At 32.3% G+C, this 15732-nt stretch overlaps 3 protein-coding genes across 3 annotated transcripts; 1 reads left to right on the top strand and 2 right to left on the bottom strand.

Moving 5' to 3' along the window:
• The first annotated feature begins 1745 nt into the window (after nt 1-1745).
• LOC127143980 (uncharacterized) lies at nt 1746-6898 on the top strand. The gene is made up of 9 exons (XM_051079301.1): nt 1746-1865; nt 2554-2926; nt 4205-4275; nt 5024-5174; nt 5294-5519; nt 5838-5888; nt 5980-6028; nt 6112-6179; nt 6584-6898. Exons 1-7 carry the CDS (start codon nt 1746-1748, stop codon nt 6020-6022), a joined length of 1035 nt encoding a protein of 344 aa, XP_050935258.1. The 3' UTR covers nt 6023-6028; nt 6112-6179; nt 6584-6898.
• A 3929-nt stretch (nt 6899-10827) lies between these two features.
• LOC103498981 (putative invertase inhibitor) lies at nt 10828-11692 on the bottom strand. Its single transcript, XM_008461826.3, has one exon. It carries the CDS (start codon nt 11544-11546, stop codon nt 10980-10982), a length of 567 nt encoding a protein of 188 aa, XP_008460048.1. The 5' UTR covers nt 11547-11692; the 3' UTR covers nt 10828-10979.
• Nucleotides 11693-12631: 939 nt separating this feature from the next.
• On the bottom strand, nt 12632-15642 carry LOC107991695 (10 kDa chaperonin 1, chloroplastic-like). The gene is made up of 7 exons (XM_017047020.2): nt 15354-15642; nt 15201-15259; nt 14993-15043; nt 13822-13887; nt 13667-13714; nt 13473-13502; nt 12632-12898 (listed from the first exon to the last, which is right to left on the bottom strand). The coding sequence occupies exons 1-7, from the start codon at nt 15430-15432 to the stop codon at nt 12830-12832; spliced, it is 402 nt and encodes a 133-aa protein (XP_016902509.1). The 5' UTR covers nt 15433-15642; the 3' UTR covers nt 12632-12829.
• Between the last annotated feature and the right edge of the window lie 90 nt (nt 15643-15732).

The raw sequence follows: 15732 nt of genomic DNA, 5'->3' as shown, positions 1-15732 counted from the left end.
GTTTTGAAAGGGTTCGGTGATTTTGTCAAGATTTCTAACATTAGGGTTTTAATTTGAGCTTCTAATATGAATACTAAAACATCAAATCGATCATAGCTCAACTATGCGTTAACGATTAAAAAATCTATAATTTCAAACTAAATCTCATTATATATAATTGTTGATTATTTTATTCTCTTTAATTACTTCAAGTCGAAAATGACCTAAAAGAAAAGAAGATTTGATGGTTTTCTTCTTTTAAAGTGAAAAGGAAACATGTTTTTAAATAAAGGGAATGGTAGGAATATAATTATTAATGCTTTTGTGATGAGAAAGGATGTAATTGGATGAGAGAATGTGGCTAATTAAAGAAGAATGTTACGTTATTTATAAATAAACATTCACCTTTTCCAAAGTTACTTAAAAGAGATTCCCTTTTTACATATATATATGCTCATATTCAATATTTTCAATATATAAAATTTATGTTAATTTTCTTAAATATAACGAAATATCAAAATATTTACGATCGATTAACAAAATCAAAAACCCATAAAAATCGATCATTTTTTTAAAAATATTTCAGGTCTTTTCCCATCTCTTTCTTCTACAATTTTTGTTTTAAATCATTATTTTTTTAGAGTATTGTTTGGTTCAAGATCATGTATCAAATGTAAAAGATATCGGTACCTGATTTAAACAAAAATTTCTTGGAATATTGATATTTAGATTTGGCTACAACCAAATCTAACAAATATAAAGGATCTTGATAACAAATATTGATACTGGTATCTTGGACGATCGTGTACCAAATGTAAACTAGCAAACGTATTATGCGCCAATTAATGGCAGATTGATTTGGGACATTTTTTGAATTTTTCAAGGTGGGCTATGACATTTTCTCGTTTTTGAAATTGTTTTGTAGAGTAAATTTTTTGATGATTAGTTATATTTTTAAAAAAATCCCTAAATTTTAATTCGATTATAACTAAAGATCATCCTCACATTTTTCTTTTACCCCATCCGAGTATAATTTAATTAATTAAAGACCTTGATTGCAATATCAAAAATAAGGTGAACTTAGCTTATTAATAACTTCCATTAAGTTGTTCTTTAGAACTAATTGAAAGTTCAATCCTCAAGTTATACTAAAAAACCCTACAATGTCAAATATTTAGATATGTATTCTATATATTTGTGAAATTTAAAAGCTTCTTCCCATTTCTTCAATTTTCACACAGCAAAAACTAAGACCACATATGTAATTCACACCACAATAGAAAATAGATACACCTCTTTATTACATCATTGAGTAAAAACCATGGTGTGGATTGTATTTTGATTACAACATATCTACTTTTGCTCAAATCATAAAATAAAATTAAAAGGAAAAAAAAAAGGGTAAATTTAATGAAATTATCTCTTTCTATAGCATATTGATAATGGACAGTGCAATAGCCGACAATTCAAAGGCATTATGATTTCTATTAGTCAATGGTGAAACCACCCCTTCTTTCTCCTCGAATCCTTCTTCACATGTCGAACAATCATCCATAACTGAGCTGATCTTCGAGTTCGCATCCGCGTATCGCCCGGCCTTGTAATCCTTCCTTGCTTGCTTCACCATCGGGATCGCATCGGAATAAAGTTCCAAACAATCAGTCAAACACAACTTAACGAACGGGTCACCGGGGCCTTTCTTTCTTTGCAACTTCTTGATATGGTGGCGCGTGCTACTCATGTTGTGTCGAATCAAGTAGATGGTCATGAGGCCTAGGCGGCGGAGACTGGTGTCGCCGTGCCTGTGCTTGGTTGCCGCGGGTTTGAGAGATGTTATGCAGAAATCGAAGGAGATGTTGGGGTCTTGCTCAGAGCTAGCTTTGCAAGTTTTGTAGATTAGGGAAGATGTGTTGTTGTTGTTGTTGGAAGATTGAGTGATAGGGAAATTAGAGAAGATCAACATGAACAAGAACAAGCAGGGAATTAGAATTGAGTGAGAAAGGGAAGACATGATTTCTTTTGTGAGTGTGTGTGTGTGTGAAAGATCTTTGTGTATATTATGTTTGTTCATTAGGTGGAATGGTTTTATAAGGTTTTGGGATTCACAATAATAAGATTGAATAGGAAAGAGTTAATCATTGTATATATATTAAGATATTTATTTAAAGTTTTTAACTTTATTCAATAATGAATAATCTTCCTCTTCTAACATACCTCAAATGGTCAAATCCAATATATACATATATATATATATATATATATACTTAGCTAAGAAAAAACACTAGAAGAAATATGGCCTTTAATGTCAGTTGGAAAAAATGAATATGGAGGTTTAATGTCGGTTTTAAAAACACGGATGTTTAATGTCGGTTTAAAACCGACATTAATCCTTCCTCTTTGATGTCGGTTTAAAACCGACATTAAAGCTAACCTTTATTTTTTTTTATTTTTATAAATTAATATTTTCCTTTTAGTTTAGGGTTTGCGTTGCTTTTGTTTTAGCAGCCGCCTTCGTCGCCCTTCCCTCTATATCTCTCATCTCGCATCTTCTCTTCCTTAATAATCAATCTTTAGTCTCCTCTTCTTCCATCTTTACGATCTTCTCCGCTGCGTCAATCGGCCGCTCGTCTTCTTCTTCCACCTTTTCTTCCATCTTTCATCTTCTCTTCTTTCATCTCCATTTTTCTTTCGATTTTTATTTATGTATGGAGAGATGAACATCTGAATCATCCTAATTCTCATAATAATGGCTTTGCGCCACAACGAAAGAAAAAGGGGTACAGCGATCCCATTCCTTCTTCTTTCTCTTTCCATTTCCTTTTGGGGCCAACCATTTCTGCAATTATTGGGTTGTTCAGCGGCGTAAACCTCATTTTTCAGCCAGTTCCACCTTCCTCTGCTGTTTTTTGGTCGATCACTCTCGTACCCTTCAATTTTTTCCATCTGGGTATGCTGATTTCTTTGCTTTCTGTTGTTTTATGTTGCTCTACTGTTGATTCTTCAATTGGGTGTTCAAAATTTCCCTTGGCTTTTGTTCGATTTAGTAGTTCTTGTATATTTTCTTTCTATACATTGTTTATCACTGTGCTGCATTCTGGTTATGTTTTTGCCTGTTCAATGATTTTGAAACCATGGTGAATTTTTCTGTTGTTTTTCCTTCTTGATTCTTAACTGAAGTGGTTTAGATGGGAAAAATGCTGGCTTCTAGTTTTAAACAGAGATGATTTAATACTCGTTCCATTAATAGATTATTTGTTGTTTTCTTTTGGTTTTCTTGTATTTTACTTTTCTGTTTATAGATTCTTATCGCAGCACAGATGCCAAACTCAATAAAGAGGAAAAGAGAAAGGAAAAAAATTTGGTGCTTCTGTTGGGTTTTGTTTTCTTGCTGCTTGTACTTGTGCCAATTAATGATATAGCTTTTATTTTCTCACTCTTAAACGCACTTTTTCTGTTGTGCAAGCAAACAATGATTCCATCCAATTGTAACTGTCATGTTGTTGTAAATTTTAATGCATACATGAGTTCTCAATTTAAAGAACCTTGAAGATTCTTCCTCATAGCTTCCATTTCCAACAGGTTCCGTCCTGTCTATGGTATGTATTATAAGAGAAGGATTTAATGATCTTAAACTTAATTGATTTTACTTCTTGCGCATGCAATGCTTTCAAATTGCATCTTGCTTCTCATTGCTCATGATTTCTGGATGTGAAATTCATTTAGGTATGTAATAAATGAACACAGTTATTGTCCTTGATTTGTGATTTAGGAGATCCATGTTTTGAATGTTTTTTTCTATTATTATCCTATTTGCATTGCACATTTGAAAATAAATATCATTGAATGTGAAGTTTAAATGGACTCCACATAGCTGATATGATCATCCTACTAAATTGATTGGTCCAGGGAACAAGTTTTGAAATGCTTGCTTCTCATAAGTTTCTATGGAACCAATTTATGAGTTCTTCAAACAATTCCCTCCATAAAGAGGAAAAGAGAAAGGAAAAAAATTTGGTGCTTCTGTTGGGTTTTGTTTTCTTGCTGCTTGTACTTGTGCCAATTAATGATATAGAAGGAACCTCTTTTGGCTGATTATTCGACGAAGGTTCATTCCTTGAATTTCCGGTTTTCGGTTTGCATTTCAAAATACGGAGATGTGATTTATGGACTAGAATATTACGGAAAATAATAGAGGGCTCACTTCTCATAAAGGGATTTGAATCAGGTGGATGGAAGTGGGAACCTCTTTTCAGCCATTCAACGAAGCTTGAGCCAATTGAAGAAGTCACCATAAAGGTAAGATTTATGTATATCTTCAAATAGGATTGATATAATTTGGCTTAACACATACTGCAAAGAAGAAAAGGGTTAACTATCAACAATAATATGATGTACCTAAAAAATTGAATTGTATCCTTGGTTGGTAACTCTGTTATTTTTTAAAAAATTAGAAATTACATTTGTTTGTTTTCATTTTTTTCTTTTTTTATGAAAAACACATCCTCTTGATGGTTATGATCTTTGCATTCCGTCACACTGATCAACTTTTTTCATCTGCTATTTATCAAGGGCTTAATTGGTTGCAGAAATGTGTTTAGCAGTGATACACGTGGAACTGGTTTTATGCATCTGACATTCTTAAGTATGTATTTTCAGCTAGAATTTCTTTTACTTTTCTGTTATTGCGGGGACTATGCTTATGAGCTTTCGTTGATATTTTATGCTTATGAGCTTTCGTTGATATTTTAGGTTCTTTTAGCAGTGATGTTGGAATGTATTCGTTAAGCTATGGCGGGGACTATATAACCCATGGTAGCAATACACGCCATGGTTTTTCATTCTCTTTTGGTTGTGTTGTGAATGTTTTCATTTTTTTTCAAATTGATAATGAAGTTCCTTGTTTTCGATAGGACATGTTAGTCTATAAATATCGATAGGACATGTTCCTTGTTTTCAACTTAAAATTGATAGGCCTAATTCTTCTATTTGATCTTTAGCCTATATTATGGACTTATTAGCTACAAACTGTTCTTTATGTTTGCAGTGTGATTTGTTGGACATGCCTGCTGTAGGGCAACTGGAGAAGGATGCCAAATATTCATTGGTTTATCAGCTTCTGAAGATTTTTTTGACCCAGAGATTGGATGCTTACATGGAATTTCAAGCTGCAAATTCTTCTTTATTGAAAAGCTATGGTAAAATTCTCCACTTTAGTAATAACTTTAATAATTTCTAATTAGAGCTAAATTCTCCACTTTAGTAATAACTTTAATAATTTCTATTGAAAAGCTGCAAATTCCTGGATCTGGTGTAGGTCTCGTCCATGAAGATTGCATTGCAAAGATGAGGTTATTATCATTGGTAGATCTTGGCTCAAATGAATCTGCCCGTATTCCATATGCTCTCATCAAGGGTGTTACTTGTGTGTTACTTGTGCTTCAGATCAATGATGATGAGGTCGAACTGTGGGTCGTGAAGGCCATTACGTCCAAATTGATTGACTGCAAAATGGACCAGATGAACGAAGTTGTGATTGTGAGGTTTGTGCTATTCTCTATCTAGACCGCCACATTACACTTCTTTGGTTAGGCATAGCTTATTCTATACTAATATAATAACTCTTTTGATGTTCATGTTCCTTTACTTTTGTGTTTATTTTATTTGTGATTAAAAACCATTAAAAAGTCTATCAAGCTCGCATCAAAGAAATTGTTGCCTCTGCAGTTCGTGGATTCAATGATGATGTTTTAGATTCATTCATGTGCTAGTAATATTTGGCTTAGTGCTTTACTTTTGAAAAACTTTTATGTTTTGGATATCTGCCAAGTTTGAAGAAGATGGTGGTGTTGATCTGATAGTAGTGTACAATTCGGGGCGATTTCGCATGGCTGGAAGGGGTTCTTTAGCAGGTTTCCCATCCTATCCCCCCAATTGAAGATAACTTGATCATTAACAGGTTTCTTTATTTTCTATCTTAATTTTTTATGGTTGTTCGCATAGGGAGTCTTGGACATCACCACCACAGAGGTCGCAGACTACTTAATTGGAGGTGTCATGACTTGAAGTGGATATTTTTATGGTTCTCTTCCCTTGAACAATATTTTAAATCTCTATGTTTCTCTCATCTCACAGGGTTCTCCTTTTTGCAAACTTGTTCGTGAAGTGCTTGTAGAGTTGGAGTTACCACATTTAGTACGTTGGTAAAGTCTCTTATACCGTTCATTTTTCAAGGCACACTATTATTAATTACATACACTCACTTATTAATATCGTCTAGGATCTTTGGATATAAATCTTTGTCAATATGGCAATGGCCTTTTAGGTGGTGTAAGCGGTAGAAGGAAAAAAGATTACTGAGTGTGAATATTGAGTATTAGTAAGAAAATATAGGCCTATACGAAAATGTTGCCATTTATATCTTATAGATGTACATTATCACTTCTTATTTTTTCTTAGTTCACTCTTAAGGCAATCGGACCACATATTCTCAACAGTTTGAGGAATTGTATTAAGTTTTTTTGGGATTTTTGAAGTTTGAGGAATTTTCTTAGTTTTTTTGAGGAATTTTCTTAGTTTTTTTGAAGTTTAGCATTTGAATTCGCAGGCTTTAAGGAATTGTATTAAGTTTTCTACGAGATTCTGGATTTTCATTTCCACTCTGTTTGGGATTTTTGGATGCTGTCGATTGGGTTTGCGGGATTGTTAGCTACTGGCTTTGCAGATTTGGAGGAATATATATTGGATGGGAGAAGAAGCATTTTCGAGACCTTTAAAATGTCGTGATCTTTGAATTTATATAATTCTGTTTGGTTGCAGTTAATTTTACAAGCGTGTTTTCATTGTTGGTGGAATCAGACTTGAATAATATGGGATTTATGTGCTTTAAGATATGAATGGGATTTATTGTTGCTTTAAGATATGAATGGGATTTATGTGCAAGTGCTAATAGCATTTTCATTGTTGGTGGAATCAGACTTGAATAATATGGTTTCCTACGTAATGTGACTTGTAGTTTCAAGTTTGTAGTTAATTTCACTTGTTGGATTCAATGTTGGTTTATAAAAAATGGACAATAATACAACAATTAAATAAATATAAATTTCTAAAAATGGACAAAAACAAGCCTTTGATGTCGGTTTTAAACTGACATTATTGGCCTCTTTTATGTCGGTTTTAAAACGACATCATAGCCCAATCGACATTAAAGGGCTTCAATAACACTATCAAAGATGTCGGTTTAAAACCGACATTAAAGCCAAACCGACATTAAAGGGCTTCAATAACACTATCAAAGATGTCGGTTGAAAACCGACATTAAAGGCCTTTAATGTCGTTTTTAAACCGACATTAAAGAGGCCTTTAATGTCGTTTTTAAACCGACATTAAAGTCCAACCGACATTAAAGGCCTTTAATAACGCTCGCAAAGATGTCGGTTGTCAAGTGACATTAAAGCCCTTTAATGTCGGTTTTAAACCGACATTAAAGGTCAAATTTCTTGTAGTGAAAGTAATTAAAAATTGAACTCTAAATTAAACTTAATTATTTTGTTGAGTTTGAACATCTAATTAAATGCTCAATTTTATAAACACTATTGTAAGTTAATTTTGTAAGAGCTGTATAATAAATAAATGCTTACTTTAGTGAAAATGAGGACATTTTTTTTAATATCTAAATTAATGTACCTTTTTGTCTTGAGAAAGGGAGTTGTTTTCTTCAAATGAAGAGACAAAGTAATTTAGTGGATAATTTATGAAAGTTGTCATGGGAGAAAGACTAGAGGGTGCATATGGTTTATTTGTGCAAAGAGATGGTGAAATTGTTTGGTAGTAAAAAGTTTTTTCAATTTAAAATATCAACAATAATTTTTAAAAAAGTTGGATATAAATCCAAAAATAGCTCAAAATTAATTACCTTTGGAGAGAGTGTAAAATTACAAAATACCTATTAACATGTAGGAATTTTTTTTTGTGTTTAATGATAATCGACCTTGTTATCTTATAGTAATGAACATGAGAGTTATGTCAATACCACTAAGTTAAACTTACTTTGGTATATCTTTTTACTACCTATGCACGCATATGTTCATAGTTGGACCTACATTTATATGATTTATAATTTAGCTGCCTCAATTCTTTGTCAGAAAACGGATTAAAACAGGAATTGAATAACACCAGCTACCTTATTTTACATAATCTGATTGGATGTAGTTGATTACTATGTATACGTAGAGACACTATCTATAGAAAGTAAGTCAAATGGAACATCCAGAGTGATATAAGATATTCTATAACCAAAAAACTCGTGATCTTGTACAAACTCAATTAGTAAGTGTGGTCGAGGCATAACTTGCATAATAATTACCTAAAGATATAGTTATTCATTTGGTATAGGAACTATAGAGTCTTCAAGCAACAGAAAAAAGAAGTTCAAGACCTTTGGGAAGATATTTTCGCTCAAACTGGTTTATGGAGTTGCAAATCTAAATTATTTTCAAATTATGATTGTAGTTCCATAGCTTTAAACATTTCGGTTTTTGTTAAATAGGGCTATTCTCTAGCCCTCCCACTTTCGCTTCTTGTACTGATTGATTATTTATATTAATGAAGCGAAAGTGATGAAGGTGCTAAGAGGGTGTCCACCTAGTAGAGATGCCCGGGTGCACCTAACTGACCCACAGTATCCTTTTTCAAGAAAAAAGGAACTATACTGGTCATCGTCCCAATAGAATATTGTGATTAATTTTAGTAGAACAACAACTTCAAACTACTTGGTTCAAGATCGAAAAGAATGAAAGTGGGGAGACAGAAGGAGAGGCCGAGCTGATATCTAAATTGATCGAATAGAGATACTTCAAATTGAAAACAAACAAACAAGTTGTCATTTATAAGTTAACACAACTTAGAACCTAGCTTCTAAAATTTTAAAATTAAATAAATAAAATAAAATAACGCCAGTTGAAAACTATATTAAACTATATATTAAATAAATAAAATATATTTACCTCAAAATTTCGTATATATTTTTCGAGTTTGAATTACTATATTAAGATTAAAGTAGGGATATAATCTTATCGTAATTAATCCGTATAAAACTATTTTGATCCATACGCATATAATGGTTCTTTTCTTTTACTCATCAGTAAACATTTTTAAACTTTGCAATATTATAGCAAAAAAATCTTTCCTTTAATGTGGCAGTTGAAAATTAAATGCTTGGATTTAATTGTGATGTTCTATTTTGAAGGAAATTGCAAAAGAGAAAAAAATCAAATTCAAACTTTCAATTGGATTATTTATTACTCTCTTAAAGTTATTAGCAAATAAATAAAATGTTACTAAAGTGAATGTTATATATATATATATATATATATATATATATATAAAGTTGTTTTGTTTAAAAATATTAGAATTTGTAGGCATCAATTTATCATTATTTTCATCGATATTTTTTTAAACCTCGATAGCTCGGTTCATGACTATACTATAGCTTTGAAAACATATACGATTTTTTTAAGCTAACTACATACGTGTACTCTTCAACCAACTAATCAAGAACGAAGGATATAAATGTTATTTGAAAAAACAATTGTTTCCATATCAAAAGAATATTCACCATGGGAAAGAAGTCATGTTTTCCTCTTTTAGAATATGACAAAAAAAATTAGAGTTATTAACATAGCTATATAATTTCACTACTTAAACCTAAAGGTTCACTAGAATTTGAAGTTATAATTTAATGCTGCTTTATTGAAAATTTTAGACCTTCTTTCCTTAATTGTGTTGTATCATTGTGTTGAAGAAAGGGGTCATCTTCTCCAAATGAATACCATATTTTATATGGTGACTCAATTATGGAGTTGAAAAGACTAGACTATAGAATGGTATACAGTGCAAATAGATAGTGAAATTGATTGGTTATAAAAGGATAAAGGAGAGTAGTAGTAAATTAATTGATCATAGTGGAAATATGATAATGTGTTACCATTTAATATCCATTATAATTCCAAAAAATGAAGGTCAAAATTAAATAGCTACCTCAATCTATTCATTAATCACCTATACCAACCTTTATTTGTCAATAAAATTAATTTAAAACCCTTTGAGTAAATTAATATTAATATTTTTCGATTTTGAGGTTGATAGTATAGATTTTAGGTTTAAATAAAATTTGAAAAAAAGATAAACTAAAGTTAACTTTTAAACTTGCTTTGTCGTTTGTTTTTTAATTGAAATATGATATTTGATATGGAGTGAACGAAAGATAAGACATTTCCATAGATATTATCAATGTCTTAATCGTTAAGAGTTATAGATTATATATGATTTTTTTCTAATCAATTTTGGATTTATGAATTTAAGGCCTATTTGATAGAATGAGAGGACTTTATATTATATGATTAAGAGACCTTAAGATTTTTTTTTTCTATGTATAGAACACTCTTATATATGTGGCTTATTTTTCATTATTTAATAGAATAATGTAGCTCTCATTTTCTACTTCATGATGTCTTTATCATAAGGGTTTTTATTTCTTAAAGAAAAGAACTTTAAGGGGTTGGTGAGGCAATTGCAATTAATTCTCTTAATTAGATGACATTTACCAAATTTTCAAAAAAAAATTCTCCTCAAATTGTAAGTTTAGGATTTTCATATGTTAAGTCTAATAGAGTGAAAAGAATTAAAAATTATTGTCTTGCTATCTTTTCGAAATTTTTCTAGAATGCATGTGAGTGTGAAAACAAAGTTTATATATAAAAGGACTCGTGTTTGTTCGTGGAGACTACTATTTTTACTTTTAGAAGCATTCAAGACGAACAAAGATTATGCAGACGAGTTGTAGGAGAGTGATGGGGTCATCAAGTGTCGAACTCCGATTCCAAATCATGGGTGTAGGGACGTCGTAAAACCTTGAAAGTGACTCTTTAAATACCAAGCTAAAAACATAAAAATTAAATTAGAACGTTTAATTACACAAACCTAAGTCATGGGATTGAATTGACTTAACGAACCAAACTCATAATCGACAGGACAATGGCTCCCAATTCAAAAGCATTTTCATCCCTCTTCTTCAATGGTGAAGCTACCCCTTTCCTCTCCTTAAACCCATCCTCACAAGTTGTCGCTGCGTCCATCACCGAACCGATCGCTACATTCACGTCGTCATATCTCTTCGACTTATAATCCTTCATCGCTTGCTTCACCGTTGGGATCGCATCGGAATAAAGTTCCAAACAATCATCCAAACATGACTTAACAAAAGGGTCGAGCTTCTTGTTTTTCACCAACTTTGTGATATGGTGGCACGTGCTGGTCACATTCCTATATAAGAGCCCGATCGAGAGGAGGCCGAGGTGACGAACGTCGGTGCATCGGCTATGGTTGGTGGCAAGTTTTAGAGATGTTAAGCAAAAGTTGAAGGAAATGTTAGGGTCTTCTCTTGAGATTTTCTTGCAAGTTTTGTAGATTAGGTCAGCTGTTTTGATGGTTTTGGAGGATTGTATAATGAGGAAGTTGGAGAAGAAGAAAATTGAGAGAATGAAAACAGAGAAATAATGAGGTATGGCCATTGGCAATTGTTGGAGTTCTTTTCTTCTTCTTCTTCTTTTCCCTTTAACCAACTCCTTGTGGATGTTTCTTTAGTTTTTCACAATCAAATTCACTTTTATAGATGGGAATAGCAATGTAGATGAGAGAGAGAGCTTTAAAGGATTGTTTAGAATATTGCATTAGTAATAATTAACTAAATGGTTCTTTTTTTATATTGCTTTTGTTGGTTGTTTGCATATGGGTGTGGGAATTACAATGTTGGAGGGAGATTTAGAAATAATAAAATCAATTTTATATTTGTTTGTTCGAGTATTTTCAAATATAGAAAAATAAATCATGTAAATATAACAAAATTATATTTTTACATGAAATTTTGTTATATTTTTTCAATATTTTCAAAAATTGTATCATTTCAATAATTTCCTTTTTTATTATTTAGGTGAATAAAATTTGTATTGGGTTAGCTTTTTTTCTTTCTGTCCTAATTTTATTTCAATATTTGAAAATTCATCATGGATGAGGATAGGAAATTACATTGGTAGTCTCAGATTTAGTTTATCTTAGAAAAAATTAAAATTCTTTTGGAATGAAACATAGAAATTACATTTTTAGTGGTTGGGATTTGGAGTTGGTATAGTATTATATGCACACGAATTAAACAAATAATTAAGAATAAATTACCTTTACGATGTTGTGAAACAAGAAATGACCAAAACAGACGAGAGAAAAAAAAAGTTTGAGTTTTCTCATTAGACTTAATAGGTTATGTTATAAGTTCAGTCCATTTTATAGGATCTTCAACTTGGAAAAAAATCAGCCAACAAGAGACAACGAGCAAAACTATTAGCCGATCCCATCTCTCGTCTCTAACGTTAATCAATGTAGATTCAAACATTATAAAGAATACATTTGTTACCATTCTAAAGGAAGATTCGACACAACACAATTGTTGAACCGAAAAACAGGTATCTTGGTTTCACTATGTTTTGTAGTCTATAGTGTTGATAATACATTAACTTTGACTTCCTTATCATAAACTTTAAACAAAATGAAATTAGTTTCGACTCATAAAGATTGAAGTTGTTTCAACTGACAGCTACACAAGTTTTGGAATTCAAAGTTTTACCATTGAGAAATCAAAATTCTATAAACTAGTGAAAGCAGACTGAACGTCTTTGAGGCTGAGTGAAATGATATCCATGGAACTGAGATAGAAGCTTCAAATATATCATATTCAACTACATTTGAAGCCACAACAATGAAAAATCCTTCTGCCTTACAAAAGAATAAGGTAACCTAACACTTACTCAACTACAGCCAGTAAATCACTTGCTTTGCAGAAGACATGTTTTGCATCTGTGCCTAAATCCACCTGTGAATTAATGCATGCAAGTGTTAAAATGAAAGCAATAGTTTCTGCGCGCTTCACCTTCAATACAGAAAAGCATTCATATTCTAAAATGCTGTCGTTCCATTGGTATGAAAGTCAGTCAATTAGATCTAACAATATAACGAGTAATGGTTCCCCTTGATGGTAAGGTGTTGAGTTTGAACCTTAGATCTATAGGGAATCTCCTATTGAAACAAGAAAACCGCTCAAGGTCCTCTCTTCTAGGGGCTTTAGTGGCACAGTTAACCCCATGAAGGTGAGGGGAGTAATTGTTTTAAGCTGTGTTTGGCAGGTGCTGTCGAATGGTGTGCATTTGGGTTGAGTCTAATATAAATGTGCTTGTCTATTTTATACACAATAGGCTTTATGAGTACTTTTCACCGACTGATGGTTATGTTAGTTTCTTGTTTCTTTAGTCGAAGTTTCGATTAGGTCCATGTAATATTGAACACGCTATGGTAACTACTAGTTTTAAATGGAAAATGATGAACTATAATGCAAATTTCGAAGTGTTACTGCGAAATGAACAAGGAATCTTCAAACTAATGTGGCTTACCTCATAAGCACTTATGTCTGAGAAAAGAACCTGTAACACAAGAAAATTTCTCCTCTTCAGAAAAGGTAAGAACAAACTTTTTCGTTTTTTTTTTTTTTTTTCCGAGAAGAGTTACGAATTCATTGGAAAAGTATTGCAGTACTCAACAGTATCATTAGAAAATCATCAGGCCAAACAAAAAGTCAAATCCTAACCTTCTTTCCTTGCCCCAAATCCCCGGCATCAGCACCTGTAGAGAGGATCTGAAAAGGAATGCAAACTCAGCACTAGCACGAGTAAAGTAACACGAACAAAGAGAGAAATTTCATTCCATTTCCAATTCTAGCAGATAAGAAAAAAGGAAGCTTACCTCTCCTAAAAGATAACGCTCAAATTTAACGGCTGACTTGGGAAGTAGAACTCCTCCTGCTGATTTCTGTGACATAACATGAAGAATCACTTCAGATGAAGCAAACATATTTCCATAAAATAGAGTTTAAATCGATTAGCATTGTCCTTCATACATGTTATATTCCTAGGTGGTTATTTAATTTGTATACACAAAGAGCATGTCAAATATCTCAACCAAGTTTTAGAGCCTCTAAAACAGATTTGGTAGGCATCTCCAATTGTGACCCTGTTTTCAATTTTCTATCTCCAAAAAGCAGAGGTTTAGCTGTAGTAAGCACCATTTCTCAAAGCCTCAACATGGAACAACTACTAATAGACATGAACGCAAAATCACAAGAGTATCAGAGTTAGATAAATTATTTCTGTAGTGTATAGGGCATTGCCTTCCCACAGCCAAGAAATTCATTTATCTAGATGGGTAGTTCCTTAGCAATATGAAATGCCACTGAAGAGAATACAAAATCAGAGTTGAGTTATTATACAATCATACAACTTAACTGTCTAAGTTAATGTGTTTATTGTTTTTGGTTTTTGATTTTTGAAATTAACCTTTTAAATATTATTTTCCATGAGTTTCTCATTTTGTTGCCTACCTTTTAGGTGTTTTAAAAACCAAGCAAGTTTTGAAAACTTAAAAGGAAAAAAAAAACATTATATAAACATGTTTTTGTTTTTTGGAGCTTTGCTATGAATTCAAATGTTTTCTTTATTTTTTGAAACATAATTTAAATTTTTATTAAGAAAAGATGAAACCCATTGTTAAGGAATTGCAAAAAACAACCACGATTTTCAAATACTAAAAACCAATGCCAAGTGATGATCAAATAGAGTCTTACAAATTAATGTTACAAAGTTCATTAAAGATTAAAAGTTTCAAGTCTTTTTCTTTCGTATTCACGAGTGTCCTACAATTGAACGGTTTGAACCCATTCCCTAAATTTCATTTACCTTTTTCTTACTACTCTCATTGCCACTACTCATGCTTGTTTAAATTATCATACAACGAAGGGTATGGCGGAAACTAAAGAAGGTCAGATAATCTTGTTAAGAACTTGAACAAGATAGCACAATAAAGTACAAAAGCAAGAAGATTGAAGAACATGGAATTCATGGACTATCAAAATTCCCACCTCAGGAAGCTCCTCGAGCCGAATGAGGACTCTATCCCCTTGTGGAACAACCTGCAAATCACAAAAAAAAAAAGCTACACCATTAATCATAAACTCGCGACCCAAAATCTCCAACCCCATTAACTCAACAGACAATGAATCTCAAAAACGAGGCCAAAATCTACGGAACTTAATAAAAATCCCACAAAAGGGGGAAACAATTACAGACCTTGGCGGGTTCCAATTTTTTCCCCACAGCACAAACTTTAAGGGAGATTCTCCGAGTGCCTGTCAAGAACCAATGCGAACAAAATCAAGGAAGAAAGAAAGGAGAAAACTGAGAATGGGGCAGAGCTGAAGGAGTAAGAAGAAGAGAAATTACTGTGTAATCTCTGATTTGAGAAAGTGGGTGTTTCAAATTTGTTTACAAAAGGCTTCACGGTCAAGAACATAGACGCCATGGATAAGGTAGTGAGCTAAACGGCGGAGGCGCGAGGTTTGGAATAAGCTGCAGAGGCAATGGAAACGGAAATGAAAATACTGTTAAACCCGTCCAAGTGGAAGAGATGGGTAGAGATTGCGTAACGATAAAATGGATTATCAATCTAGAATGTTCTATACATTTCTAAACCCTAAACCCATCATCTATTTTATTTGGTTGAGAAAGGTATCGATTACAATACTAATTGCTACCCAATTCAATTAATTAATAAAAAGATTAGACCTTATACTCGTAAATATTGTTCTAAAAAAATTGGTGT

The sequence above is a fragment of the Cucumis melo genome, chromosome 11, assembly GCF_025177605.1.
Source record: "Cucumis melo cultivar AY chromosome 11, USDA_Cmelo_AY_1.0, whole genome shotgun sequence".
NCBI classification, from domain to species: Eukaryota; Viridiplantae; Streptophyta; class Magnoliopsida; order Cucurbitales; family Cucurbitaceae; genus Cucumis; species Cucumis melo.
This window is presented reverse-complemented; position numbering and strand designations above follow the sequence as displayed.

What these genes read in the sequence shown, in the direction of transcription:
- LOC127143980 (XM_051079301.1), top strand. Translation starts at nt 1,746, where the DNA reads ATGAGGCCTAGGCGGCGGAGACTGGTGTCGCCGTGCCTGTGCTTGGTT. An exon ending in CTTCAATTTTTTCCATCTGG is followed by an intron (nt 2,927 to 4,204) that starts GTATGCTGATTT and finishes GATTTGAATCAG; the next exon opens with GTGGATGGAAGTGGGAACCT. An exon ending in TTCTTTATTGAAAAGCTATG is followed by an intron (nt 5,175 to 5,293) that starts GTAAAATTCTCC and finishes GATCTGGTGTAG; the next exon opens with GTCTCGTCCATGAAGATTGC.
- LOC103498981 (XM_008461826.3), bottom strand. Translation starts at nt 11,546, where the DNA reads ATGGCCATACCTCATTATTTCTCTGTTTTCATTCTCTCAATTTTCTTC.
- LOC107991695 (XM_017047020.2), bottom strand. Translation starts at nt 15,432, where the DNA reads ATGGCGTCTATGTTCTTGACCGTGAAGCCTTTTGTAAACAAATTTGAA. An exon ending in CTCAAATCAGAGATTACACA is followed by an intron (nt 15,260 to 15,353) that starts GTAATTTCTCTT and finishes GGTTCTTGACAG; the next exon opens with GCACTCGGAGAATCTCCCTT. An exon ending in ATTTGGGGCAAGGAAAGAAG is followed by an intron (nt 13,503 to 13,666) that starts GTTAGGATTTGA and finishes CTTGTGTTACAG; the next exon opens with GTTCTTTTCTCAGACATAAG.